At 40.4% G+C, this 27327-nt stretch overlaps 2 protein-coding genes across 3 annotated transcripts; one reads left to right on the forward strand and one right to left on the reverse strand.

The window, feature by feature from the left end:
• The first annotated feature begins 7330 nt into the window (after positions 1-7330).
• Positions 7331-20143, forward strand: rps6kb1a (ribosomal protein S6 kinase b, polypeptide 1a). 2 transcript variants are annotated; one of them, XM_062405466.1, is made up of 15 exons: positions 7331-7597; positions 8480-8523; positions 9417-9537; positions 11554-11622; positions 12228-12375; positions 12535-12592; positions 13748-13848; positions 14020-14110; positions 14201-14291; positions 14660-14767; positions 14869-14931; positions 15092-15169; positions 15262-15369; positions 16294-16406; positions 16840-20143. In XM_062405466.1, the coding sequence occupies exons 1-15, from the start codon at positions 7526-7528 to the stop codon at positions 17099-17101; spliced, it is 1527 nt and encodes a 508-aa protein (XP_062261450.1). In that variant the 5' UTR covers positions 7331-7525; the 3' UTR covers positions 17102-20143. The 2 variants fall into 2 exon arrangements, with proteins under 2 accessions (XP_062261450.1, XP_062261451.1); XM_062405467.1 differs by having other exon boundaries at positions 7533-7597; positions 9452-9537.
• A 493-nt stretch (positions 20144-20636) lies between these two features.
• Positions 20637-26191, reverse strand: rnft1 (ring finger protein, transmembrane 1). The gene is made up of 9 exons (XM_062406872.1): positions 26025-26191; positions 24416-24876; positions 24258-24334; positions 24071-24171; positions 23743-23896; positions 23497-23655; positions 22793-22858; positions 22157-22258; positions 20637-21639 (listed from the first exon to the last, which is right to left on the reverse strand). Exons 1-9 carry the CDS (start codon positions 26048-26050, stop codon positions 21505-21507), a joined length of 1281 nt encoding a protein of 426 aa, XP_062262856.1. The 5' UTR covers positions 26051-26191; the 3' UTR covers positions 20637-21504.
• Between the last annotated feature and the right edge of the window lie 1136 nt (positions 26192-27327).

Raw genomic sequence — 27327 nt, forward strand, 5'->3', positions numbered from 1 at the left:
ATCAGGTTTCTGTGTCATGACATGATGCCACCTCAGAAATATTACTCCTGAATGTCTCACACTGCCTTCCAAGCATGCCAGCGCCGGGAATGCGTGGTCTGCCCTTTTCCGTCGACCAAGCAAATTAGGCAACGCCAGAGTGAACCCGAAAAACTGCCAGTGAATGCGTGTGCAGACAAAGGTTCGAGTTTTCAGGAAGCTCTTATTGAAAACGTGAATGTAAATAGTCACCATGGTTCAATAGAACTGGAAGTGACCTCCCGCTGGTGAATGGAGAGGAAGTCAGGAGATCATCAGTCTGTGGGATTCCTCTTGGGACCAGGGATATCTTCACCTCATATGTTCCCATCCTTAACAACTCACCACAACCTGAATATGTCGACCTCAGGGCAGCACGAGAGGAAAGTCTTCCTTCCTGGGACCATGGAACCTTGTAAAGAATTGCAGGCCTGAAGTGTGATGTGTTGTATAAAATCAAATGCTATAAAGCCTGTTGTGCTCCTGAAATCGGCACCAGTCATATTGGACCTGTCCATTTTGAGGCCCCCCCCCCCCCCCCCCCCCACACACACACACACACACTAGTGTAATTTAACACAGGCTGTAGTTTTCTGTTCAGGAAGAGACATGATTTTGTCATGTGTCCAAATGGAAATCACAATATTCAACCTTTGAAAATAAACTTCTGACAATTAAATTTAAATAAATAATAAAAATATTTTGAGTAGACTCATGAAAATCTAAATTTCTAAAATGAATTTAACAATTGTGACTCAGTCAAGACGTAAGTCAGTTTGGACAGTGTCACATGATAAGGGGCTCACAGGCATCGCTTTGCAAAGTTTTTTGAATTATTTTATGAATGGATGATATTTGATTTGCAAACTTTGAGAAATACAATAATAACTTTGTTTAATTTGGTCAAACTTTAGAGCTGCTCAGTCAAAGAGGAAAAGGAAGCTTCTGTTGAGATTGGACATTTTTGCTTTGATGTCGGACAACACACAGACAGAAATCGATCAGGACACCACTGTATCTGTTACCGACTGAAGCTCTCAGCCTTTGTGCCACTGCAATCAGAGCTAATTTTACTCTTGTCCACATACTCTGCATGAGGCCTGTTTACCACATGCAGCGTGGTTGGATGCAGCGTGCCCATCAACGTGCCGCCAAAGACCACAGAGAGCAAACAAAACCAGACACGTTCATGCCAGAGCACACAGCAAACACAGTGCACTCCCAGCTCCTCTGGACTGGCTCTTCTGCTGTGATGTTCCCCCAAAAAGACTTTAACTGCTCTTTAACAGCCTCACCTGAGCTGCCAAATTGTTTATACGCCTTCTTTTGTTGTTCTTTGATTGCTACCAACTGTTGAGCATCGTATATCCGAATCATCACGTCTCTGCTTTACCTACACATCCTGCGGATCGACAGAGCCTTTATTCTCTCCATACCAAAAAGGGAAAGAGTCCTAGAGTTAAGGGGTTTCTATATGAGTTCCATATGCTAACAGGATTTCATTAAGCCTGCAGAAATTCCTGAATTATCAAAGTACATCAGTGCTTAACTTTATCATCTAATCCAAACAGAACTTATAGAGGGAAATTTAACCTTTACATTCATTCCTCTCCCTGCCTGTTCCAACCGATATGTTTGGAGGCCCATCTCTGCCAAGTAAAAGAAATACATATCAAAAATAATATTAAATATCATGTTTGGAGAAAAGTCAAAACCTATGCTTAGCATGCTGTGAACATTTTGACATACAATTTTGTTATTTTACCTGCTGTTTTTATTTTATCTGAAAGTGTCCCAACACCCCATTGTTGTGAGACAATAAAATATACCCTTGTTATGTGTATTTAGAAGCAATTTTATTGTACATCTTAATCTTAGGTTCCCAAATTTTTGTGTGGTGTGTCCTGAGGTGTTTCCTCAGGTTTGATGTTTTCTTGACTTTTTACACACCAAGACAATTTCCGGTATGTGCAAATATACATGGCAAATAAAAGTATTCTGATTCTGATTCTGATAGTCACATAGCTGTTGGTGCCATCTCATCATCTCATATAGTTTCAAGTCACTTCCTGTCTTAGTTTTCTGGCAAAAAAGGGCTTCCATAAAAGGTCTTTGAAAATCAGAGAGCACTTAAAACATTCTTCCAGAAACCACCTTTTTTAGGGCAAATTCTGTTCTGCCATACTCCTGTCGATTTTATATCAAGATATATAAATGATCCTTCTCTGAGCACAACTTTAAGGAGGGCTCGTTTCATTTGAGACATTTCAAACATGGTTTAGCGTTTAATTGCTCCGATACCCATCTGAGCCAAAACCCAGCGGAACTGACCTGATGTATATGTTAAGGCTGACCCGCGAGACTAGTGGCCCTTTGCACAAAATAAACTTAATATGCCGGGGTTACAGGGATTACTTTACCAGATGCTTAAATATTTGGCTCTGAAAACTCACTGTGCGGCCCATTCTCTCTTTTGGAAAAGAAATTCCCACACCTCCTCCTGTGTGTTATCATCCTTGCACTGGATGTTGCTGTTGGGACTCAGCTCTGATCAGATAGCTTTACTCATATTGTGGAAATTTCAGCCAGGCTGCCGTAGAGTTAAAGAGGAACACCTGCCATTTAAACAGTGAGGTAGCATTTACAGGCTGATTGAGCATCATGAAAACAGATATGGGCCTGTTTTCTCACGTTGTTGGTATTTATTGTTCACATAAAAACATTCACATCGCAATAAACACGCATGCGAGTCCAAAAAACGAAAAGGCGCTGACAGCTTTCTCCCTCCGCTTTAAAGAAATGACCCTCCATATTGACCAGGGTCCAATCATGGGAGCACAGCGCCGTCCGTCGAAACGCAAAGTTATTCTGACCGAACACAGTGCCGACCTCAAGTCAGCGCCGAGATCCACAACAGAGCTCTGTGACTTTCTACCAGCGTCTCATCTGCTCCTTTGTAAACATAAACACAGCTCAACAAAACAGGGAACACACACAGAAAACATATTTTGCAACCCACTGCAGCTGGTCCTAATCACCGGGCAATCAAAGTTAAACAAACTATCAGATGGAATCGAGGCTGAGCTCAAAGTGACGCCGCCCAGCAGGGGGCCGTTTCCTGAGCCTCCTGAGAGAGCAGAGGTTTCAGACGAAGCCGAATATATTATGGAGGTCATATATGGTTGCAAAATAAAAATATAAAGCATCTTTAATATGCGCGCAGCAGCTGGGACGTCCTGCTGTTTGCTTTCATGTCTGCTGGAGTGACGGGGGTAGGCTGTAGAATTAGTTTATTTCATTTCATCTGCACTTCATATGTTCTCCTTCTGTTTATTAATCATATCATACTCTCACACCCTGAAATAATCCAAGAAGCCGTTTCCTCCATATCAAAATAATCCATGGAAGCCTTGTTTCATGATTCTTGGGCTATCAATCAATCACCAAATAACCAATCAATCAATCAATCAAGGTACATTTAAATGGTCTGTACTTATTTAGCACTTTTCCATTCTTGATAACCACTGAAAGCTCTTTCCAATACAGTTTGCCATTCTCCCATTCACACACTTTCATACAGTGCATCTATCTATCAGCACTATTGCCATCATGAATCACCAGCACAGCCGTCAGGGGCAATTTGGGGTTCAGTATCTTTCCCAAGGACACTTGGCACAAGGAATGGGGGAGACAGGATCAAACCAGTCAGCTTGTCAGTGGATGGCCCACTCAACCTCCTGAGCCACAGCCATACTATCAATCAATCAGTCTGTCAGTCAGTCATCAATCAAATTTTATTTGTATAGATAATATTTGCCTCCTAGGTTTTGTCAAGGATCACATGTTGGATTTTTTATTGGATCCAGATCTGGCATTACTCAAAAATGTCTTATGACTATGCTTGTTATTATTATCATTATGATCATTATTACAATATATTTATATATTTTGTATCTGATGCTACTACCATTAATAACACCATTACATTACACTGAATATCACTCTTCTTATTTTCATTATAACAACCAGTCTGACAGAACTTAAATATGATGATTACACAACTGTTCCCGGTCTCCCTTCCCTCTCTCCTCTTTTCCACCCACCTCTCTTCTTTCATTTTTCTCCTCTCACCCCATCCGGTCGAGGCAGATGGCCGCCCACATCGAGGTTTGGTTCTGCACGAGGTTTCTTCCTGTTGTGTTTTTTTTCCCTCCACACTTGTGGTGTTTGCTCGTTGTGGGAACGATTATGTTCCTCTATGATATTATCAGGTTTGGACCTAAAGTGCCTTGAAATAATGCATGTTTTGATTTTTCAGCTATACAAATAAAATTGAATTGATGCCAAACACGGGGCCATTATGCAACTTACACACGAGTGATGTGGAAATGTAAGACTTTGAACACACAAACACACAGGTTTCAGTTAAGAAGGAGATGTCTTGTTCTCAGCAGTTTAACTTTTGGATTGCTGCAATGATTAAACAGCCAAAACTATTTTCTATTTCATTAATTTATTATTAATTTCAATTTTAAACCCATTTTCACTCCGCTTGGACGCGACAAAAAAACAAAAAAAATGTGTTTGATATTAAGAAATTTGGTTTAGATTTAGATTCTGCTTCAAAGTTCCCAGCTGTACAAATAGATTATGTTAAGAAATGCGTTTCAAAAGTGTCTTTGTAAAAATCGTATCATTTATGCTCTCTATAATCCTTTCACATTTTTACATGATATAAACTCAGAGAAATGTCAAGATTATCTAAATGACCGAACCAAATGAAACCCTCACTGCTACATGTTTACATCCTTCTTTCCTGACAAAGAATGTCACAAACGTCTTTGTATTGAAACACTCTCAGAGGCAGGAGGACATGAACCAACCTGATCTCAGACATATTCAAATGTTTCAAAAATGCAACCTGATATTTCCCAACAACGCAAAAGAATTCGGAGCTGAGGGTTGGATGAGGAATCACGAACATCTTGTAAATACAGAGGGAGGAAAACAGCAACAGGCTCCAGTGCCACAAAGATCTAAATAAAGTCTGGAGGTGGCCATTAAAACAAGAAAACAATGAGACCAGAACCTCCCTGTTTATGAACAAATACTTAATCTTCCCCTTCACCCCCTTCATCATCAGCTCTGATGAGGGTCCTTAAACCACAGGAGTATCAATTTGCAGGACGCAGATCAAGCCAGAGATTTTATTCTACCGGTCTGTACAGATTCTTGTTTATAACTCATATTGCTCTCCAACTGTTAAAAGATACCACGTACATACATCAGACATACATACAAACATATATGTTTTTGTTTGTTTGTTTTTTGCACTGGTTATGGGTAGGGGTTTGGTGGGGAAACATTTTCAAAATACTTTTTTTTTTTATTTTAAGCCCTCCAAAAATGAAACCAGAAAAAGAAATTGCTACATCTGTAATTTTCTTTTCTACTTATTACGGTATTTTATTAATTTATTCTTTATTCAAGAACATCTATTTCTTTGTGAAGATTCTCAGTCATCCATGTGCCCACGGTAATCCAAGAAAATGATTGAATCAAGGACTTGGTTGTGCATATACTTGAAGAGTTTCCATTTCAAATGATCAGTTCCAATAGTCTTCTTCAGAACTGAAGACGAACTAAAGAGGTCACCTATGAACTGAAAAAGCCTTTTTTATGAAAGTTTAATATTTTCAGATCTCAGTTAAATTGTATTCAAATCAACATTTCTTGAAACTAAACAGCTGAAGTTCTGAAGCAAAAGGAAGAGCAACTAGCAATGAATTCATAAACTAAAATACAATTATGGTGAATAAAATATTGGCCTTTTTTCTGGATCTTGGACTTAAATCATTGACTCACTGTAACTAGACGTAGATTTTAAGATGAATGAAAAATGGGTGTCACACATGAGAAGGATTTCCATTTCCTTACTGCCACCTACTGGTAGAAGGCTGTTGTAAACAGAGCCTGCCACTGGGTGGAACTCACTGTGGCCACAGATTTAACCTCTTACAGTGTACGGACAGGAAAAGGCCTTTCTCAGACCTGACGTTTTGCATTGTTGTAGTATGTGAAGCACATAATCCTGATAACATACATGATGGTGTTAAAATGTCCCAGTAAACCATGTGACAGAGTCAAGAATAGTCAGGAACAAGACCCTGACAATGAAATTGAACCAGATCAATTCTGGTGAATTTCGTTTATTCGCCATTTTCACCTTTTCCCACTGTGACATTATTCATCCTCTGATCGCCATACTTGTCCGGCATTGTTGATAGATTCAAATATATGATAAATGTATCCTAATGTATTTACATCATAGAAACATATCCTATAATTAAAATAGATTGATGCTGTGTTTCTTGTTTTGGATATCAATGATCACCATTTGAGTCCATGTCATATATACAACAAAATATCCCAAACATGTAGTGATCAGGCAAGTATGTGTGTATTTATTTACAAGGACTAGATCATAAGCATTGGTTACATTATAAAGATCGATATATCTACCTGTTCTTGATGAATTGTTTTGTCTTGATAAGATATGAGATAACACATATATTTAAGTATATGTGGTCATTTTTCTTTCCCTGTTGACCTGCCTGGCTTTACTACATGACCAGATCCACAACATCAGGACTGACAAAAATAAACTGAGACCACCAAACCCATAACCACACATTAACCCGATTAGGTGATCTGATTATGACTTGGCAGTCTATGAATAGGACCGTCCACATCGTAGGTGGAGGAAACTAAAGAGGCACATTTTTACATCCTGCTGCCCATTAGTGCAACAATTAGGACATTGAAAAAGATACAACTGATTTCTGGGAGGCCTTGAAGTCAGCAGCTCTACATATTTAGTACTTTAATGTGTATTCTAGTACTTTATTGTGTGTTATCTACTGAGGGTGTATGTACAGTTTGTTTAGCATATTTTATGTTTATTTGATTCAGTTTGTAGTTATTTTAATTCTTCGTTTCTGTTTTATTGCTACTTGGCTCTATGTGCAATGCCCTTGACATGCTGCTGTAACACAATCATTTCCCAGTTTGGGATCAATAAAGTACATATCTATCTATCTAGGTATTTACTTGTTTGGTAACATCAGCGAGAGAATTGATTGTCTGTCTGTCTTTCACTTTAAAAATATGTCTGACATGTTCTGAATGCATATCTTGATGGTTTTATTTTTTTCAATAATTAATTGCACACACACATTAAAAAAAATGGCTTTCTAATCAGTTAATAGATTTTTTATTTAAAATGACGTGCAATGATCATGTGTTACTGTAAAGTGCGTGTAGTAGTACCGGTGCCGGACACTAGAGGCTCTGTCTCGCTGCCGCTCTGCTCCCGTGTTGTTGTGGTTAGCTGGATGCTAGTCCACGCTTGCTTCTCTGTAGCCGGCTGTAGCTGTGATGTCTCATCCATGAGCCCGGTGAGCGAGACTGACTTTTGTGGTTAAACAGCGACCGAAGCGCCGTGGACATGGCCGGGGTTTTCGACATCGATTTGGATCAACCGGACGAGAACGTCTCCGACGACGACCTGGAGGACGGGGTGAGTCCGCGCTAACGTTCATGCTAATGCCGCCTCTGTTAGCTAGCTATCGCCGAGCAACTCTGAGGCCTGCCCTGTGGCTTCACCGGTGGTGCACATCCATTATCGGACACGTCCACTTTCCCGCGGAAATTTGTTTCTACCCTTTTAAACATGTACTGTTCTTAGCTTTAATAAATTATCATTGCATTTCCACTGCTTTGAAACTACGACCTGTTGCACAAATTCCATGTCGTTGCACCGGACAAATCCATCCTCGGGAGTCCAAAGTGTGGAGGGCAGACCGGTTGTTGTGTGAGTTACACCTGCCGAAGTTAGCATGGACCCCGCTCGGCATTGGTAACGTTACTTATCTTCTCAAACCCCGCCGAGCTGGTGGATAATGGAGAAATACCGTGTGAAAACACGATGATAAACGCTGAACACAAAGGATGAATACATTCGCGTCCATTACTGTGTGTCCGATAATGGAGTCATGTTTATCGGTTTCATGCCCTGCGTCGGCATTCGTCTGTCGCGGGGATGTGCAGCTCAGAACGCGAACGTCCCATTGTTTCTCAACTCTTCAGACTTTGTTCGTAACTGGACTTTAAATGAAGAGACAGTGAAACAGACCGACAACACGCTGTGAACGGAGCGACGCTAACAGGACAGTGACTGGAAGCAGCAGCACACTATCCTATTAGCTTTGACGTCCAAATACTTATTAAGACTAGAAAGTGTTTTGCATACAACTTTGGCTATTCATTATAAACATGTTCTCAAGGGAATATTCTTAAGTAGATAAAAAAAAGAAGTTTAAATAGCTGTGTACATGTTAAACAAATATAAATATTACGTCTCGCTTGTAACTAACGTTCCTACTCCTCCTGTGGTTTTCAGGTCCAGTTCAGTGAATACATGGACCAGTGCAGTGGCTTTGAATTGTGAGTACCATACTGTGTATATCACAGTATCATCTCAGGGAACGATGTCAAGCGATTAATCAAGTAGTTGACTGTGATTTTTCCTACCTCAATTCAACGTGCAGTCTTTCAGCTTGAGAGCAGGATTTCATGTTCAGATTATGTTGCGCCCTTCACTGAAACCCAGTGCTCGCACTCCAATAGCCACTGCCACTGTCTGCTCTGCTTGTGCTCAAACTGTGAGCTTGCACTCAGTTATTTAGCTGCTTGGACAGAGTTCCTGCACTCCAGCTTCAGCTCTTCTCCTCGCGGTCACTTCGCCTCTGTGTGTGCATGAAACGTCTGCTCTTGCGTTTCTCTGCTCTTGGATTTTAAGGGCTATTAGAGTGTGAGCGAAGTGAAAGGGTTCAAATAGAAAACAGTAAAGTTCAAACTGAAAGACCACACTCTTGAAGAAAGATAGGGGAAGCTCCCCATAATTGATATACAATGACTTTCACTAATTTCATACACACATCATCTGTTCAAAGACTTAAGACTTTTATGTGTATTATTTCGCTATTTTCTGACATGTTTTTTTTATATTCATATTTTTACAGCATGCATTATGAGTGTAAATAATATAATTATATAGGTCCACCTTACTCTAATCTGGGTCTATTTGAGGGACCTTTTGTATTGACATGTTTAGGAACCACTTAAGCGGTGCACTCCCATCCCAGCATCCCATTCCCATTAGTATACTGCTGCACCATCAACCTCAGTTTACCTTACCATGTATATGTTAAAGCACAAATGTTTATAACACTGTCTCATAATGCTGCTGTCTGTCTTGCAAATTGTGTACACACTGTGGAGTTAATGTTTTGTATGTGCAGTTTTCCATTTATTTTCTTTATTCTTTGTTTTGCCAGTAACATGGATGACTGTGAGAAGTTTGAAATTTCAGAGAGCATCGTGAACAAAGGAACAGAGCAAATCAGGCCTGAATGCTTTGAGCTGCTAAAAGTTTTGGGAAAAGGTGGCTATGGAAAGGTGAGACTCCTCATTCTCTGGCATGGGAATGTGAATTTTAACAAATTCCCACACACCTGTACATTATCTTCTTCCTCCATCTTCCTCTGAAAGATGTATGTTGACATTTAGAATCAGAATGCTGTAACCATATATTCTATAAGTAATGCTATGGAGTTGGGTTTGTAACTTTGGTTTGGTTGGGCTAGTTTAAGTGCTCTTTTCACATTACATTTGAAATGTCTTGAAATATAATTTTGAAAAGTGTCAGGAACAAACGATGTGGCAATGCAGAAGCCCCTCCTACTTTACCTACACCAGCATCAAATTATATTAAATATTTCTCTATAAATTTAAGGTCTTTACCTTATTATGTTATGATTTGGCTCTACAAATTGAACTGAACTGAATTCCCTTTTATTATAATTCATTCCTCATTCTGCCATGGATTTTTTTTGTTTGAAGCACTTTTTAACCTTGTTTTAGATAGGTGCTATACAAATGGGTTATAATTATATAACAGTAATCACCTGCGCCCTGTATGTTATCTGTATATTCACTACCAGTCAAATGTTGTAGAACACCACAATTTTTTTCACTCAAGTGGTTCTTGTTTGTTTGCTTTCATTTTCATTTAAAGCTGCAGTAAAGCCGTGCTTACACCAGTCCGTTAATCCCTTGGAAAAAAGTCTATAAAACAAGGGAATTTAAAAAAAAAAAAAAAAAAATGTGACCTCAACTATTTTTTTTACTTCGGGTAGTTAACCACTAATCGCGTGAAATTTCTGTATAAACTGGAAAAATTGAGTTGGTTAAAAAGTTTAAACTGGCATTGTACGTTTGGAAATCTGTCTAGTCATGGTGTTAACATGTTTATTTAACCCAACCTGACGAACTCTGGAAATTTTCTGACGTACTTCTTTCTTAGCATAACAATGAAAATCCACACCAAAGTTATAGTAGGATCGTATTTCACTTAACAAGCCAATGCATGACTTATTCTTTACTTGAAGTGGTTTTGTGTGTGACTAAGAGGTCGTTTTCTGCAGCTTGAGGATTTCTCAGCATTTCACAGTAATTACACTGTATGAAAAACACTCACTGTCTAGTTACAGTATCTACCTTGGCACATACTCTATCAACATTTATTCGGTTAAACCCATACTCTAACAGTGACTTCAAATCAGAGCTGTTCCTTTTTTGGGCTGTAGTCAGGATTATATACAGGTGTGACACTAACTAAATAAAGCTCACAGTCTTTGGGCTGTGTTTTTTATTTCTCTGTAATAGTAATAGACATGCAACAGCTTCCAAACTTTTCATCATTGCTAAAGAAGTTATTTGAATATGTAATAAATAATGTCTCTGAAGGTCCCCAATACCCACCGTGATAAAGTAACATTTTCCAGACCTAGTTAACACATAGGAAATATCTGGTTAAAGAATATTGACGCTAGGGTATCACAAGCTCTGAGTGTGTTGAATTCAATAGACTGTCACTGTTTACTTGTTAGAAATGTTTGCAATAAAATGTTTTAGATTTTCAAACTGTGAGAAGACCATACCCGCCTATATACTAAAAGGGGAATAGTCATTATTGTGAACTTCATACAGGAGGCTATTCAACTGGGAAAACTTTTTTTGATTCAGTTAGCAGCATCAGTGTTGCAGCAAGCACTGCCATTACTTCTAGCTGCAGTTATTATAGTCATTACAGTAGTGATTATGACCTTATTGTCTCATTATGGGAAAGTGTTGATTTGACCAAAAATGCAAAGGAACTTAAAATAGATAATGGTTTCTGATTGGTTCCATCTGAAAATGTTCTGCCACTTATCCTGAACCAGTACTTCAAAACATGTCAATGAAATTATTCATGCTCACATCTTTGCTCCTACTTTTCCACTTCTGTTTTTATACTTTAGCCAAATTAACTGAAATAGGTTTTGAATTCTCTGTAGTTTTAATGAGGTTGAACAAGTCTTTAGAGATGGACAGAAAGGCGTTTAAATGGACTTGTGATGTTTATCTTTACAGGTGTTTCAAGTTCGGAAGGTATCAGGTTCTACCTCTGGGAAAATATTTGCCATGAAAGTCCTGAAGAAGGTGAGTGCCTACGTTTTTAACATTGATATTAATACACAGTATAATATAGTCAAGATCACAAAGGCTCACCTATAATAACCTAACTGCCCCCTACAGTACATTCACAGTAATGTAGTGTGAAAGCAGCAGTGTCTGAATGATCTAATTCATATGTAAAGGAACACAAGTGGCAAAAATCCATGGGGAATTAGCTCCTATAATACTCAGTTGACTCCAAAGTCTTATAGAGCTTAACAGGGTATAGAGTTTCACGTGTAAGTAATGTCACTATGTGTCGTTAATGGTATCATACTGGTGCATTCAGCTCCAGCCAGAAGCAAAGCACAGACCACCCAAAATAATGACAGCAGGCTTTTCCCCAAGAAACCTCAAAGCTGCAGCCTCTGTTCAGCTTGGCCTCCTCTCTCCAGCTGACACAGAGCTGATGTGTGACTGTGCCCGAAAAGCCAGCTCATATTCCCCCTGAAGCTTGAGCTTCTCATTTTTACTGCAGCAGCCATCATGGCATCCTGATCCCTCATTGTTGACTCCAGCCAGTTTGGTGTAAGTAATTGGCAGAAGGTTTTCACACACTGACTTTCTGTGTTTTTCTGTCTCTTGCCAAGGCGATGATTGTGCGTAATGCTAAAGACACGGCGCACACCAAAGCTGAGCGGAACATTCTGGAGGAGGTGAAGCATCCGTTCATTGTAGACCTCATCTACGCCTTCCAGACCGGGGGAAAGTTGTACCTCATCCTGGAGTACCTCAGCGGTGAGAAAAGTGATCTCACTCAAACCAACAGCACAGATGTCATGGCAGTTTATTGTCATGAATCCCTATTCGTCAAAATATTGCAGGGGATTTGTGAAATATGGGTCTAAATTTCAACTGTGAGTAAAATTGACTGATTTTTGTATGTGGTTAATGCAGGAGGAGAGCTGTTTATGCAACTGGAACGTGAGGGCATCTTCATGGAAGACACAGCCTGGTAAGTCAATTTAGTAAACATGGCATTCTTGTTGATTGTGATGTGCGTAACGTAGTATCCATGTCTGGGATCGTAAACAAACAACAGATGCAGAGTCTTTGATTTTATTCACCATCATGTCTTTAAAATATTTTTTTTCAAAGTCAAGCAAGATCCAACCAGGCTCATTAAATCAGTTTTTTTTTTTTTTAACCTTCACACAGTTGCGGCTTCTGTGCTGCTCAGCTAAGTCTAGCTTGCTAACGTTAGCATACACCAGCAGAAGACAAACATCATCTGAGATACACAATTATAAGACGGGAGATGTCACTGTGGACCGCAAAACTAATATCAGGCATTACAACTAAACTGAATAGAGTGGGTTGTCCATGGATCAGTGTCTGTGGTTTGATCCCCTCCTTATCCTGCCCAAATACTACTACTAATAATATTAGTAAGACACTAAACCCAAGTTGCTCTACATGGTTAGAGGAGAGGCTCATTGTAGTTAAATGGCATTGGCGCACAGTATAGATGCGATCCATTCTGTGGAGTCTATCTTTAACATTTGACCAGGGATACAACTATATCTTAGGTCTACTCTTGTTTGTAATAGTTTACAGTGTTGAGTTGAACTTTTCCTTAGAATTAATGTCCTAAGAGTGTTTCACTCCTTTATGTGGTAGCTTTTCTTTTACTTATTATGCACAGCAGGATCATGAACGCCAGATGATGCCTGATCATCAGTGTGATATGTTGTCTCTGCAACACTAATGTTAACTATGACACATTAGCTGCTAAAGAGATTAACAGCATTTACGTGGATTCTGAAGTCAGTACGCTAGTAAATTTTAAATGTGCAAACAGCATCCTAAGAACACTGAGTCCAATGAGTTTTGTGAAAACAGGCAGATATGTGGTAGAGGGTGACTTCCAGTGCATGTTGTTCTATTATGCTAACAATCTGCAGAGGAAAATGATGATGACATGAAATAAGCTGCTGAATAATTAGTGAGTAAATAATCAAAATTAAATTTGTCAGTGAGGAAGGTTGAACATTATTACGGTGTCAAATTTACAGATGTTAAGAAAATCAGTGATAAGTGTAAGATGTATATAGAGAGAGACAGACAGACAGACAGATTGACGTGATGACTTGCTTGTTTCTCTTGACAGTTTCTACCTTGCTGAAATCTCGATGGCACTGGGTCACCTGCATCAAAAGGGCATAATCTATAGAGACCTGAAGCCTGAAAACATCATGCTCAACAACAACGGTAAATAAGCCTGAAAGGCTGCTCAGAAAAGGCAAATTTGAAAGACCTGTATCTAGACGTCCACAAGTGCACTGTTTTTCCCTCTTTCTCTGGTTAGTGTGATACTCGATCTATTGTTTGTTTAAAGTGTGGTTTCTCTCACGCTCTTGTTGTGGTTCTGTTTCTATGCAGGGCATGTGAAGTTGACCGACTTTGGTCTATGCAAAGAGTCCATCCATGATGGAACAGTCACCCACACCTTCTGTGGCACTATTGAATACATGTATGTCATGCAGTCACGCTAAGTTCAGATTCTGTTTTGAAAACATCTGAGCATTGAGACACTATCTTCTACTTCTCTCTCTTTCCTCAGGGCTCCAGAGATCCTGATGAGGAGTGGACATAACCGGGCAGTGGACTGGTGGAGTCTTGGAGCTCTTATGTATGACATGCTAACAGGCGCAGTAAGTTCACACTGCTTCATCACATTGTTAAAACTAAACCTCGCTCTTTGACTGTCCTGTTTTTAAGCTCTGGAGCTACTTAGTCCTTGACATTAGTGAGTCCTCCACAAACAGTTCTACATTAAGCTGTCACTTTTTAATGTTTGTGTGCTGGACATTGTGTCCTGAGCTTTTTATAAACAGTCTATGATGCAGATTGAAGTAAGAAAACGTCATCGTTCATCCTACCTGTCATAAAATGGAACTGAAATTGGTTTATAATACTTCTAGTATGTGGCTCTAGTATAAGCATCCTGTGCCATGGAGAGGCCATTTGAAGGAGGAAACATTTTCTGAACTATTGTTTCTTACATTCTCCTTTTTAACAGCCACCCTTCACTGGTGAAAACCGAAAGAAGACGATTGACAAAATCTTGAAATGTAAACTCAGCCTTCCACCTTACCTCACACAAGAAGCCAGGGACCTTCTGAAAAAGGTGAGTTGTAAGATCCTTCCTTCTGCACTTGGCTTCACTGGCTGTTGTGTCTCTGCTGAAATATTTGGAGAAAATTGAATTCTTTATACTTTCTCTTCCAGCTGCTGAAACGAAATGCCTCATTACGACTCGGGGCTGGACCAGGAGATGCTGCTGAGGTTCAGGTATGACATTCACTGAAAGAAGAGTCACAAGTGTGTACATGCATTGTGTTAAGATCCTGATCTGGGACTTAATACATTACCTTAGAAAATGAGAATCCACCTTGATAAACCTGGTGGTCTGGAAATATTCAAACCTTGCTCCTGTCCTTGTCTTTCCCAGGCTCATTCATTCTTCCGACATTTAAATTGGGATGACCTCCTTGCTCGCAAAGTAGAGCCGCCATTTAAACCTTTCCTGGTGAGTTTTAATTTAATTTAATTTTTAAATGCAGCAACATACTGTGTGACCTGTCCCTGCCGGATGATTAACTGACCTACATCTTTTGGCAGCAATCGGCTGATGACGTCAGCCAGTTTGACTCTAAGTTCACCAGCCAGCCTCCAGTGGATAGCCCTGACGACTCCACGCTCAGCGAAAGTGCCAATCAAGTCTTCCTGGTAGGTTCTGGACTTCCACAGAAAATTAAGCATCCAGCTGCTGTGCTGTCTCAACATCTGGCATACAGTTTCCATAGGGTTTAATACGCTCAAAACAAGTTATATAAGGAATAATCCTTGACAGGCCATGCAGCCACTCAAATATGATGCTGGTTGCAAATGACAATAAAAGATTATGCTGCGTACAATAAGGCCACTTGCTGAAGACTAAGGTACCTCTGCCTTCCATCATTATGTTATAGTCAGAAGGCTTACACAAAAACCCTGTTGTTTTTTGTTGTGATCACCGTTTCCTATTTTGGAGTAAATGTGACTTCAAAGAGCAATAAGCAGGAGTCACTACTACTGCCAGTTAACACCTTAGAGAGTAATATCTATGTATATCAACGTGAGCTTAATGTAAGACGACCAATAAATGTCATTTATTTCGTAATTCGTTTTCAATCTCTGTTAGCACTTACAATAAACAGTGACTTTGAGTCATACTCAATCAGTTTAATTGTTGAGTAAGTAAACTAAAGTACAGGTGCGACACTGATGCCAGTGAAGACGATGATGCAAGACATTTTGATCTGGTTGTTTTGAGGAAAGTTAGAGATTGTAGTAGAACAATAATGTAGCATTTACTTTTGCCCTTTACGGTTTCTGTGTTGTCTGCAAACAAACCTACAAAGACAACCTCTGGACATGATTTTTAAAATTTTCTTTTCAACAAGTAGGCCTTACGAGAATCGGTTAATTCTTCCCATCTGGTTTAGTCCTGTTTGTTTTCCTGGAAGCTTCAATCACTGTTCCACCACATTGCATGATCTGGATTACTCAGCGTTTCATTTCTCATCATCAGCTGTGGGTTGTTTTCAGAAAGATGCTCTTTGAAGAGGTGGACTCAGATCTCTCTGTTTTTGTCCCCCACCCCTTCCACAGGGTTTCACATATGTAGCCCCATCTGTGCTGGAAAACGTCAAAGAGAAATTCTCGTTCGAACCAAAAGTACGCTCACCACGGAAGTTCCCGGGAAGCCCAAGAACACCTGTGAGGTAACAGCCAGTTGTTTTTCTCTCTGCTTCCATCAAATTCCACTGGTCATTTACAAGTCTCTCCCACAACAAGTCTTCTCCACATCGATGACTCATTTGCTGACCTTGTAAACGTCGGCCGGGCCTAAATAAATCCATCCAGTGTAAATAAAAGTTTCTTTCCAATTCCACAACAGTAATTGCCTGAAAGCTTGAAAAAAGCTGATCATCACATTCAGTATAGTTCAAGAATGGGAGGGGTCAGTTTTCCAAAATCAAATCCTTACTGAGTGATTGGCCTTTAGCTCTAGTATTTTTTCCAGATAGTCAATGATAAAAACTCGTCCATTTAAAATTGTGCGACACACATATCTGCCTCTGTACCTTTTAGAAAAGAACCTGTCCAAAAGCTCTGGGGAATTTGAAAGTTTCTCACATCTTCTCTCTCCAACAGTCCTGTGAAATTTGCAGGAGGTGAGTGTTGGCCCAGGGGACTCAAGCTGACAGGCGGCTCATCCCTGCTGTCCTCGGGCTCTGGAGAGCAACCTATGGAAGTGTCGGCAGTGGAGCAAATGGACACGGGCAGTGGCAGCAACTCTGAGGTCTCGGCGCCACTTCCCATCAGGCAACCTTTAGGCGTCAATGCAGGACTGTACAAAAAGCAGGCCTACCCCATGAACTCCAAGCGGCCCGAACACCTGCGCATGAATCTATGACGCGTGGCTTGCCTGTGAACATTAGGACTCTTCTAATTCCCCTCCTTCTCTTTTATCGTTTTCTTCAAGAGAGACTTGTAGAATTTTATTTTATTAAGAAATATAGCCTGACACTGTCAATGCAGATCACCAGCTCTTCCAGCTGCGCCTTCTCCTTTTTGGCCTCCAAAGTCCTCCTGACTCAGCATGGCCTCCTCAGCCTGCCACTGAAGCTACAGTACACTACAGTAGTGTAGACAGTACAAAGTCTGCACATCCCTGTTCAATGTTTAGTCTTTTCCACCTTTAATTTGAACTTTACCCTCTGAAATTCAAGAGAATTTTAGGGAAAATTACCAGGTTGCCTAAATGTGTGTGACCTATTATAATTGGGGATTTGGCTGTGTTCATTATCAACCAATCCCATGAAAACTTTGGTAAATAGTAGTCATTATACAGCTGACTCGGATTAACCCTGAATACGGTTCCCACTGAGTTTTCCTGACATCCCCTTATTTGTATTCTATTGTTTAAGCCATGTTCCACAAAGAGCCTCCGGTCTGTTGAAAGATATTGATCAGGAGAGAGACAGGGGTATAAGAATCTTCAAGGCATTAGCTAGAATGTGTTGCACAGAAGTGACAGCTATTAACAAGTGCAAAAAAATGTGGCATTAAAAAGAACAAGTTGTCCAGCATTGATGAGACAGGAAGAGGTCGGGCAAGAGGCTGCTAAGGACGGCGTTAAAGGATCCGCAGGAGCTTCCTCTGGGTACCGGTCGCTTCCTAAATGTCACTACAGAACCAAATTTTTTTCATTTGACAGAAGCTTTTTCTCACAAAGAAAACATCCAACCCTGGTTTAAGTTTGGTCCAGTTCTCCCAACACATAGACGGTGTGTTATTTTCTGATGAGACCAAAGTTTTGACATAAAAACCCAGCAACACATCACCAACAGAACAACAAACCAAGGCTAGACTCCAAACCAATGAGAGAGATCTGCTTCTGCTCCCAGTGTTTTTGTCACACGGTATTTATTGGGATCCTAAATAGTTTTTTGCAGGTTATAGTTCACATCTGAGTTAAACTGTGATGTCTAGACTGTATCTACTGTAGATGTGCAGTCAGTCTGAGGAGTGATGTAGGAGGGGTGCTTCTCAAAGGAAGTAGATTTGCTTCTCGGCTGGACATGACCAGCTGATAAATGGGCTGTAGCTTGTTGCCGTGTACTCAGCCGGTGTTATATGACTTATTGGTGCTTTTTTATCCTCAAGTCTGGACCATGTTACTTTTAGTGTTTACGACTTGTCGCCTCCATCACGTTGAGAGACTTTGGTTACAGGAGGTTTCTACTCCTCCCTCAAAATGCCAGACTGTTTTTGTTTAGTTTGTTACTTTAAAGTTCACCTTTTGATAATAACTTGCAGGTTACACTATGAGTCAATGTACAAAAACTGAATTGAATTCCACTATGAACACAGCATTCCTTTACATTGGAGGAAAATAATCACTTTGTCTTTGTCGCCGGAGTGTGTGGTTAGGGCCGGGGGCACGACTTACGGAAAAAGCAGCTATAAAAAGATGAGCAGTGAAATTTGAGACGAAATCATCGGTTCACCACAATCGATTCTGCTGCCTCGGCTGACAGGAATGCTTTCTGCAGGAGGCCTGTCCAGAAGCACCGTTCAGTTCCTTTGTTGTGTTGAATGTAAACAGACTTTAATGCCTTTTTGCGCTTCGTTCCCAAGACCCCCTGCAGCATTATTTTTTATGTCTTTTACTGTTGCAGTCTCATTCCTAGTTATAGTGACCAAGAAACACGTTGACCTGGAACATGTTCCTCCAAATTGATATCAGAGCCTTTCACTGATTCCGGGTGCATTCGTTCATTTGTTCTATGTGTTCTGCATATGCTTTTAGTGCATTGCCAGTTGAGGGCTCGCAGTGCTATTGGGATAAAACCGTCACATATTATTTAAATGGTTTTTAACTGAGACATAAAGCTGCAGTTCCAGCCTCTGGAGTCAAAGCTATTTTAAACTTTGCATCTTAACCACAAAGTCATATGCAAATTTCCAGGAAATTGAATGGATGTCTGTCTGGCTCCCTAATATTTCTTTTGATTCAAATACTTGTTTAAAATTGACCAATTGCACTGTCTCAATGAACCAAATCCTTTTTGCTGAATGACGACTGCAGAGTCTGGTTTCTGCCAGGTTCAAAGATCAAGCATGTTTTTTTCCTCAGCCAACATTTAAGGTGTTTTGTTATCCACGTTGTTACTCCGATATGTTTAAATGTGTTACTGTAAGTTACCTTTAATAATTTTGTACACATAGTTGAAGCTTGTGTTAAGTTCATATGTTTATTTAATGTGTCAGCCTGAGAGGATAAATCTTTTTTTCTACCATTCCGGTCAAACCGCAGTCACTCCACGTTTTTCACTCTGTTAGGTTTCTTTGTTTCTATTTATTTAAAGCTCCGATGTTTCCACTGCATTGTTCACACTATGCAAACTGAGTATTTATTACGTAGTTTTATTTAGATGAAGCAGCAGAATGTGGGATCATTTGATTCAGCGTTCATTTCAGAGTATGATGATAAAACACATGTAGAGTATGGTTTTTATTTCCACAGACCTTGTCTTACTTCCAGCAACCTCAGATGCAGCTTTTCTTTATTCTATACTCGAGGACGGTGACCTTAATGTCTAACAGTATTTATTTTGTAGTGGAGCCTCATTCATGGGGGGTTTTCAAAAAACATTTTGATATTTAAGATTTTCCTCAAACGAGAACTTGAACTTCATTTTTTTTTTTTTCCCGCAGTGTTTAAGTAAGGGCAGATATTGTGGATTACAGAAACTGATGCAACATTCAATGGGAGTGGCATTGTGCCTTTGCTGACAGATTCCAGTGTGTTTGTACAGTTTGCTGTTTATTGTAAATGTGTGGAAAAGTTTGGGGTTGTTCCATAAAGTTCACTTCCTGTTTGACCTCAAGGACATGCATTCCTTTGCTTCACTATTAAATGACTGTCAGGTTAATGAGCAGTAACTATCAATGACACGTGTCGTTCCTGTTCGTGTGTTTGAGATGCATACAAGATGAAATGTGATCAAGCTACTTTCAGGTGTGGAACTCCATCTCTGAGATGAATGCGTGTTTGAATCGCAAATTAAGATCCTGTTGATTTACTCCTTCCAATAGAGCATAACAGTCCAAATAAAAATATATTTGATAAAAGGCAATGAAACAGTTAATTTTGAATGTGCGATTCATATTAACTGCTCCTTGATCACTAAGATCAAATGTATTGTGAGGTCATAAAGGTACAGTCAATCATACGCAAGTCATTCAGTCATGTATAGTCAATAGCGTGGGTCATTTGCTTCACCACAGGAAGTGAATGTTTCTTTCTGGTTCACACAGATTGAAGTGAACAGGAGGTTTGCCACTGAAACATTTGCACATATGGGACCAGGTCCTGAGACAGTAACGGACTTTACTGTTAGTTAAATGATGGTCATTGTGCTTCATGAAAAGAGTCACATCAATCAAATGTAAATCTTTATTCAGATACTTGATGGATCAAAATGGATAAAAATAACACAGTAAAATAATTTTTGTACATAATAAAATAGATGTTTCTCCCAGTCTTTGGTTTTTACAAAAACGAGGCTGAGTCACCTCTATAGAAAAATATTTTTTTGTGTAAATCAATCTCACAAGCTCAGTTGCATCCTTTTCACCAGTTAAAAATAGTCACTGAAAGCTGAAAGCAAAAGGCAAACTGATCATCGTTGACAGTTCCTTTACCTGCACCATGTGACTACTGTGTGCTCTGCAGTGAGGTGGTCGTCAGCCCTTCAGTCTCACATTTGAACCCGTTAAAGCAGTGAGCGCTCCTGAACACAGATGTGCAGCCGCTCTACTCCGCACATTTATTGTTACAAATCACAAAAGTTGCGTCGAAAAATTTAGAAAACACTTGATGGACAAGGTTCACGTTCAAACGTATGAAGGAGGACAACTCTTTAAAATACTTCACTTTAAATATATTTCCTAATCTTTCCATATTTACAAGTAGACAACTGCCCCATGAAGAAAGTTTATATTAAGATTATAAGGGTAAATAAAAGCAACACAGGGGGAGAAACTTTTAACTGTAAAAATAAAACATTTGAATGGATGAAAATAATCAACTTTCTGTTTGTCTGCCGGTCGATAAGGCAGGAACATGTCTCCTGCAGGTGTGAGCTGTGTGCCTGTAGTGACCCCGGCCCACAGTGGGTGCAGCCCTTAGCTGATGCATCAAACAGTGTGTACAACATTTCTTGTCAGTGGGATCTGACGGGCATAGAAGAAAAAAAAAAAAATCACATTAAAGTACAAACTAATAGCAAAGTCCCGCCCCCTCATTCATCAGTAAATCTGCAGGTGTGGCGAAGTGGCTCCGTCCCTCCACTTGTAGACTTTCTCTGTGATCACCGTGCGGCAGAGAGGGCAGCTCTTCTCCCGGTTGAACCACAGAGCGATGCATTCGTCACAGAAAATGTGCTGCGCAACAGAGAAGCAGCATCGTGTTAGTGCGTCCGGCCCGTGTACACGAACAGGGAAAAAGATCGACTCGAGAAAACAAGGGATCAGAGGAGATGAGGAGCATTTCAAAAAGGAGAATGTTATCTTACAGTAGCAATCATGAGAGCAGGAGTTTGAATAAAGAGAACATTACACAAGGATATTGACAAGCACAGATTGTGTCGCCTGGTTTTCGTATTTTCACAAACTGGCAGGTGTGAAAATTTCTACCTAATAATGGTTTTACATCTTTTGTTAAAAGGGATAATTCGCCCCCCAAAGCAGTATCGAGGCATTTAATGTTTTTTTTTGAATGGACTCAAACACTTCACCCACTCGCTCCATCGGCATAGTGGTTCGTAGATAGTGAATCTTTGGGTGAACTATCCCTTAAAGGAATAAATGCTTAGTAACGCTCCTCAGAGAAAAATTCCTACAAACTACAATCCTGAAAAAGCCTGAACAACGTTAAGGTAATGTAGTAGTTTGGTTTTACCTGACAGAGCAGAGCCCGGGGCTCCCTGTAGTCTCCCTGACAGATGGGGCAGACATCTCCCGCCTCGCTGCACTGACTCCTAGTGGCTGCTGTGCCTGTATGCTGAGGAACACAAGAGAACTAAAATTACATGCGGTTGTATGTCTCAGACAACCAGGACAGTTTCAGTTTACATGAAAGAACATTCCAGAATCATGGGGTCACTTTGACCTTTAATGAAATCTAATGCGAAATCAAGAGTCAGATATGAGATGTCATGTTCAAGAGGCCAAAAACATGTGTTGTGAGGCCATGTGACCTTGACTTTGACCTCAAATCTAATTAGATAATCAGTTTGTGCAAAAATTGAATTCTTTGAGTTCTTAGGAGAATGTATTCACGTGGCAAATTGGTTTTTTTGAGGTCATAACCATCTTGACCTTTGTCAACCAAACTCAAATCCAATAAATGTCAGTATCAAATGTGTGGCCAAACAAAAGACAATCAGTGCATCTTTGAGTCCCAAGTGAATGATTTCACTTCTCTCAAGGTGAATCTGAAAACACACTGTCGTCGGTGCAGAGGGATGAAAAACCTCAACACAGCTGGTGACTGACTCTGAACATTAACTTTTAGATAAAGATGTTAAACACTAACCTCTCCACTCAGACATATCCTCACGGTTTTAAGTAGAGATGTCCACTGGCCATACAATCCTAAGAGCTGCAACAAAGAGAGAAAGAACAAAACAATTTCAATTAAACAATTTCAATTATTAATTAAACAACAATTTTTTACAGTCAAGGTGTCACTTTAAACACGAAAACAACAAAGATCTGCATCTTCATCCGCATTTATACATCTCACTTTTGTTTTGTTTTCACCTGGTGTCCAAGCGACTGAAGTGTTTTCAAGCCCATAAATTAAAAACCCTTGGAAAGACTTCTGGCTACATTTTGAAAACAGAGTGTGTGTTTCTGTCCGGACGAGCAGCCACAGACAGTTGGAAACATTAATTCACTTCCTGAATGGGTCTTGTTGAATCTCAGCAGTGAATGCAGAGTGTTGCTAACATTCACTCTCACAGTTCCACCACATGGTTAGTCTGACAAAAGAAATGTGTTAATGATCATTAGGGAGTATTTTCTGCAGCTCAACAACAGATTGCTGCTCACACAGGTCTGCACACTCCTACTATATGTGAATAGACATCTGCTGTGTGTTTTCCAGTTTCTTTGTAGGAACAGATTATTTCTGAACGCTCGTCTGGACAGAAATTGTTTTGGTTTAAAACACTGTTTTAAACTCAAATGTATAAGGTGTAGCTGTAGCCTATATTTGTAAAATTCCAGTGACCACACCTTCAGTATGAGGTAGACCAAAGCCAGCAGGACCCCGAGTGTGAGTCCAAAGGCCCCCTCAGCCTCCTGGTAGCTGACCAAGTATCGGAACCACAGCGAAACTGGAGCCATGGCCTGGTGCACCTGACCCAGCTCCTCAGTCAGCATCATCCACCTCCCCTGGAGACAGAAAGAGACAGACTTAGCATTACAGTGACAATTGTTTTCTTTCATCAAACAGCCCAAAACCAAATCCACTAGTCTTACCTGGGCTCTGTTGGTCACTAGTGAAGATGGCAGCAGCAGAATAAGGCACTTAATCCCCATGACGAGGAACTTAATGATGAAATTGGTGATGCCGACTGCCCAGAGAACTTCCCAGAAACCCAGCGGCTCAATGGATGGGCTGAGGAAGATGAGGCTGGAAGGAAACCGACATTTAGGTGAAGTGGCCCAATTCTCTCAAATTAAACTGCTTCCCCAGCTTAGCTGTTAAATAAGGTGCATTTCATTTAGCCAGCATATGCATACAGTGGTCAATGTGACACAGTATAGATTTATCTCTGCTGATTGTACCAGATGAGTTGGACCTTACCAATAGTAAAGTGTCTGAGTGAGAAAAGTGTAGTAGAGCAGGAGTGTTGAAAAGATCAGGAAGAGTAGCAGCCAGATGCTTTGAAGCTTTGAGTGATGATCCTAAGACGGGTAAAAACATAGTTTAAGATTCTAACAGCAAAGATGATCTGCATCATGAATCGATGACTTTCATTCTCTTGACTTACCTGAAGAAAAACTTGCGTTTGTATACTTTTATTCACATATAAAAAAGTTGTAAAGAGGCCAACCCCAACTGCTAGACCTGGAAAACAAAGAGAGAATTTAAGAGACTTCTCTTGTGTTCAATGTTTTTCAGAATGCTCTCTGCATAACTCATACTCACCAAGAGTATGTTGGATGACCAGCTTAGCACAGAGTATAATGAGGAAAGGAAGACTCTTTTGGAGCCAGCGGAAGAGATAGCGAAGCTCCGACATGGAGGAGCTGGGTTCTCCCGAGTCCAGATCCGGGTCAGGCGGGTCAAGCTCGGGCTCTGAACTGGAGTGATGCTGCGCCCGATTATGGCCATGTGAGTGTGAATGGGGGTGGCCGTGGAAACTGACTCTGGACCTCCTTGATGATGACGTCCCTCCTCCGGACTCCCCAGGCTCGCTTGCCATGGGCACCCGCACCTCGTGGCTCTCAGGGATGGCAGCAGCTAAACCAGAGCCCGGCGTCCTGGTGAGAAGATCTTGTTGCAGCGTCAGGGACACACCATTTCCTGTATGAGCGTCTGGCTCGCTTGAATTGGGCTGCATCACAGTAGGAGACTCCCTTACTATCAGTGCTCGTCTGGAATCACTCCTACCATAGAAAAGACAGATCAATTAAATGTATCTGTACAGAACATTTAAGAAAAACAGATGTTGAACAAAAGAAGTTCTGTAAATCTCTTGTGTTGGTTTCATGTTATGTCTGTGAAGGTCTGCTCCAAGATCATTGGAATCCAGCAAAAAGACCTGTGCTCTCTCAGGAAGTATTTTTTTTTGGGGGGGGGGTCCAGAAACCCACAGAAATCATAAGCCATCAAACTCTTGTACTCTCAGGTGAATTGTCTGTCACCTGAGTGCTATTACGTGTCACATTGTAAAAAAAACTAGTTGTGACTCATACCTTCATTCCCTCTGCTATCAGGCTACTTTACTAACTGCTTGACATTGTGGTTTTTTGTTGTTGATGTCTGATTGTGGCTACAAATGTATTTATTTACACGAATGGGTTAGACAGTGTGGAAAGTTGCCCCTCTAGGATTAATAAAGTTGTCTGAATCTGAACAGTTGGAATAGGGGAGATACATGTAAATATAAAACAAACAGACTGACAGATATTATAAGACAACAATAAGATAAATAACTTAGTAAAATGTAATTAATAAACTGTAAGACGGGATCAGACACTAAATCCAATATCAACTGTGTATAACAGCTGCATTAAGATGTGTTATGACAGAATTTTCAGAAATCCAAACTGTACAGTTTTTAGTTGTATTATTACACCTCAGTTTTCTGAGGACAGAAGATCAACACAAACAAGTCGCTGGGGCCATTGTTTCTTACATGGTTCAAGGTTAAGAGAAAATAAAATGACTCCGTGTTGTTTTTAAACATCAAGTGTGTTCACATATTAAATGGCTGATTAATAAACACTGTTTGCAACGCAGCATAAACAGGGATCACTGTTGAGTTAGCAGGAGTGTTTTGTTTGCTAACCTCCACTGACAGATCGGCAGGTGAACGTGCAGGAGTTAGCTCATCCTGATCGTCTCAGTCTTTACACAAATGTTCATGACAGTAGCATCGGTCTCTGATGAGACTCTACACACACACACAGGTGTGGACAGAGACAGCAAACAGCCGACCACTTCCTGAGCAGCACTGGGCTGGGGTTAGCATTAGCAGCTAGCGGTGGTTTCCTCCCCGGTCACACACACGGCTGTGAAGGCTGCGGCTCACCTGTCATTCTGCACCCGGAGTTTCATGGTAAGCTCTGGGTCCCCATGTGATACAGTGTCCCGAGGCGCCAAGCCAAACCAAAACTAAAGGAAACTAAAAAGAAAACCAAGTTGTTAGCTTCCGGACTAAATCATAAGCTGCTCATTCAGATGTCTGGACGTTGTTTACGGCAGCTGACGTCACCAGCTTCTTCTGGTGGGGTTTCAAGGCGTATCGGATGTGACGCGCTGCGGTAGCGCCACCTAGTGAGAGGTGTTCGCACGACACTCATGTTGGCTGGACCATTAAGAATCGGGGTAGTTTGACAGGATTTAAAAATGTACATAGTATTTATCCCACTGAAAAAAATCATGTTTCTTTGTTTTTATAATGTCTGTGTCCTACTAATTGGTATTCCCAGACACTTTATTATACTGTAAAATAATAAAATACGTTTATGAAAACTGTGATTCATTACGTTTACTGGTCTCTTGCCCCATTGTTTCCTACTAAATACAGTTTGTATTTTCAAGGTGCAGGTAATAGCTATGAACAAGTGCTAAACTTATCAACCATTTTCATGAATTCAATAATTGAAAGTCACACAAATAAAAAGCACACAAGTAAATCCTGAAGTCAGTGATGACTGAATTTCATTCTGCTGCTTCAGCATCAGGCTCTGTGTGTGTTGACATTGTCATCGTTGACTGGAACATTACACTAGACCTGCACAAGACCAGAACCATCAGAGACACCTTGCACATCATTCATAATACAAATATGTAGGTTTAAGCTTTTCTCATTCTTAATAAATCCAACAATGATTAAAACACGTCTTCACTTTCCATCAACATCAGCTCTTCAAATAGCCGACAACTACTAAAAATATGTAAATATATCCTAAAATGGAGCCTTTAACTTACTCAGCTGCAGAAGGTTAAATGCCTTTACTTGAGGCAGGTTTATATTAGAGAAGGGAGTTAATTTCTTCTTCCCTGTGTTAGGTTTCAATGATCAGAAACACTCCTGAAGACACTCGCTGCTCATTTCTACACTGAGATAGACAGGTTTTTCTCTAAATCTTTGCTGAAGTCCTCGATAGTTTTAAACCTTATCTGCTGTTTCGCTTTTATTTGTTTCTTTTTAAAATCGAATGTCAGGAGCTCTCGTGTCGTGAATGTGAAGCAGTGACATCAGTGACATTCTCACTCAGCAAGGTTTAAACCCTTCCTACCATGAGTCTAACCTTCACACTCCACTAAGGAGGTGTTGAAAGCTCTTGATCCAGCGCCACGGGACGTCAGAGACTCAGGCAGCCCACAGC

This window comes from Platichthys flesus, chromosome 15 (genome assembly GCF_949316205.1).
Source record: "Platichthys flesus chromosome 15, fPlaFle2.1, whole genome shotgun sequence".
Taxonomy (NCBI): Eukaryota; Metazoa; Chordata; class Actinopteri; order Pleuronectiformes; family Pleuronectidae; genus Platichthys; species Platichthys flesus.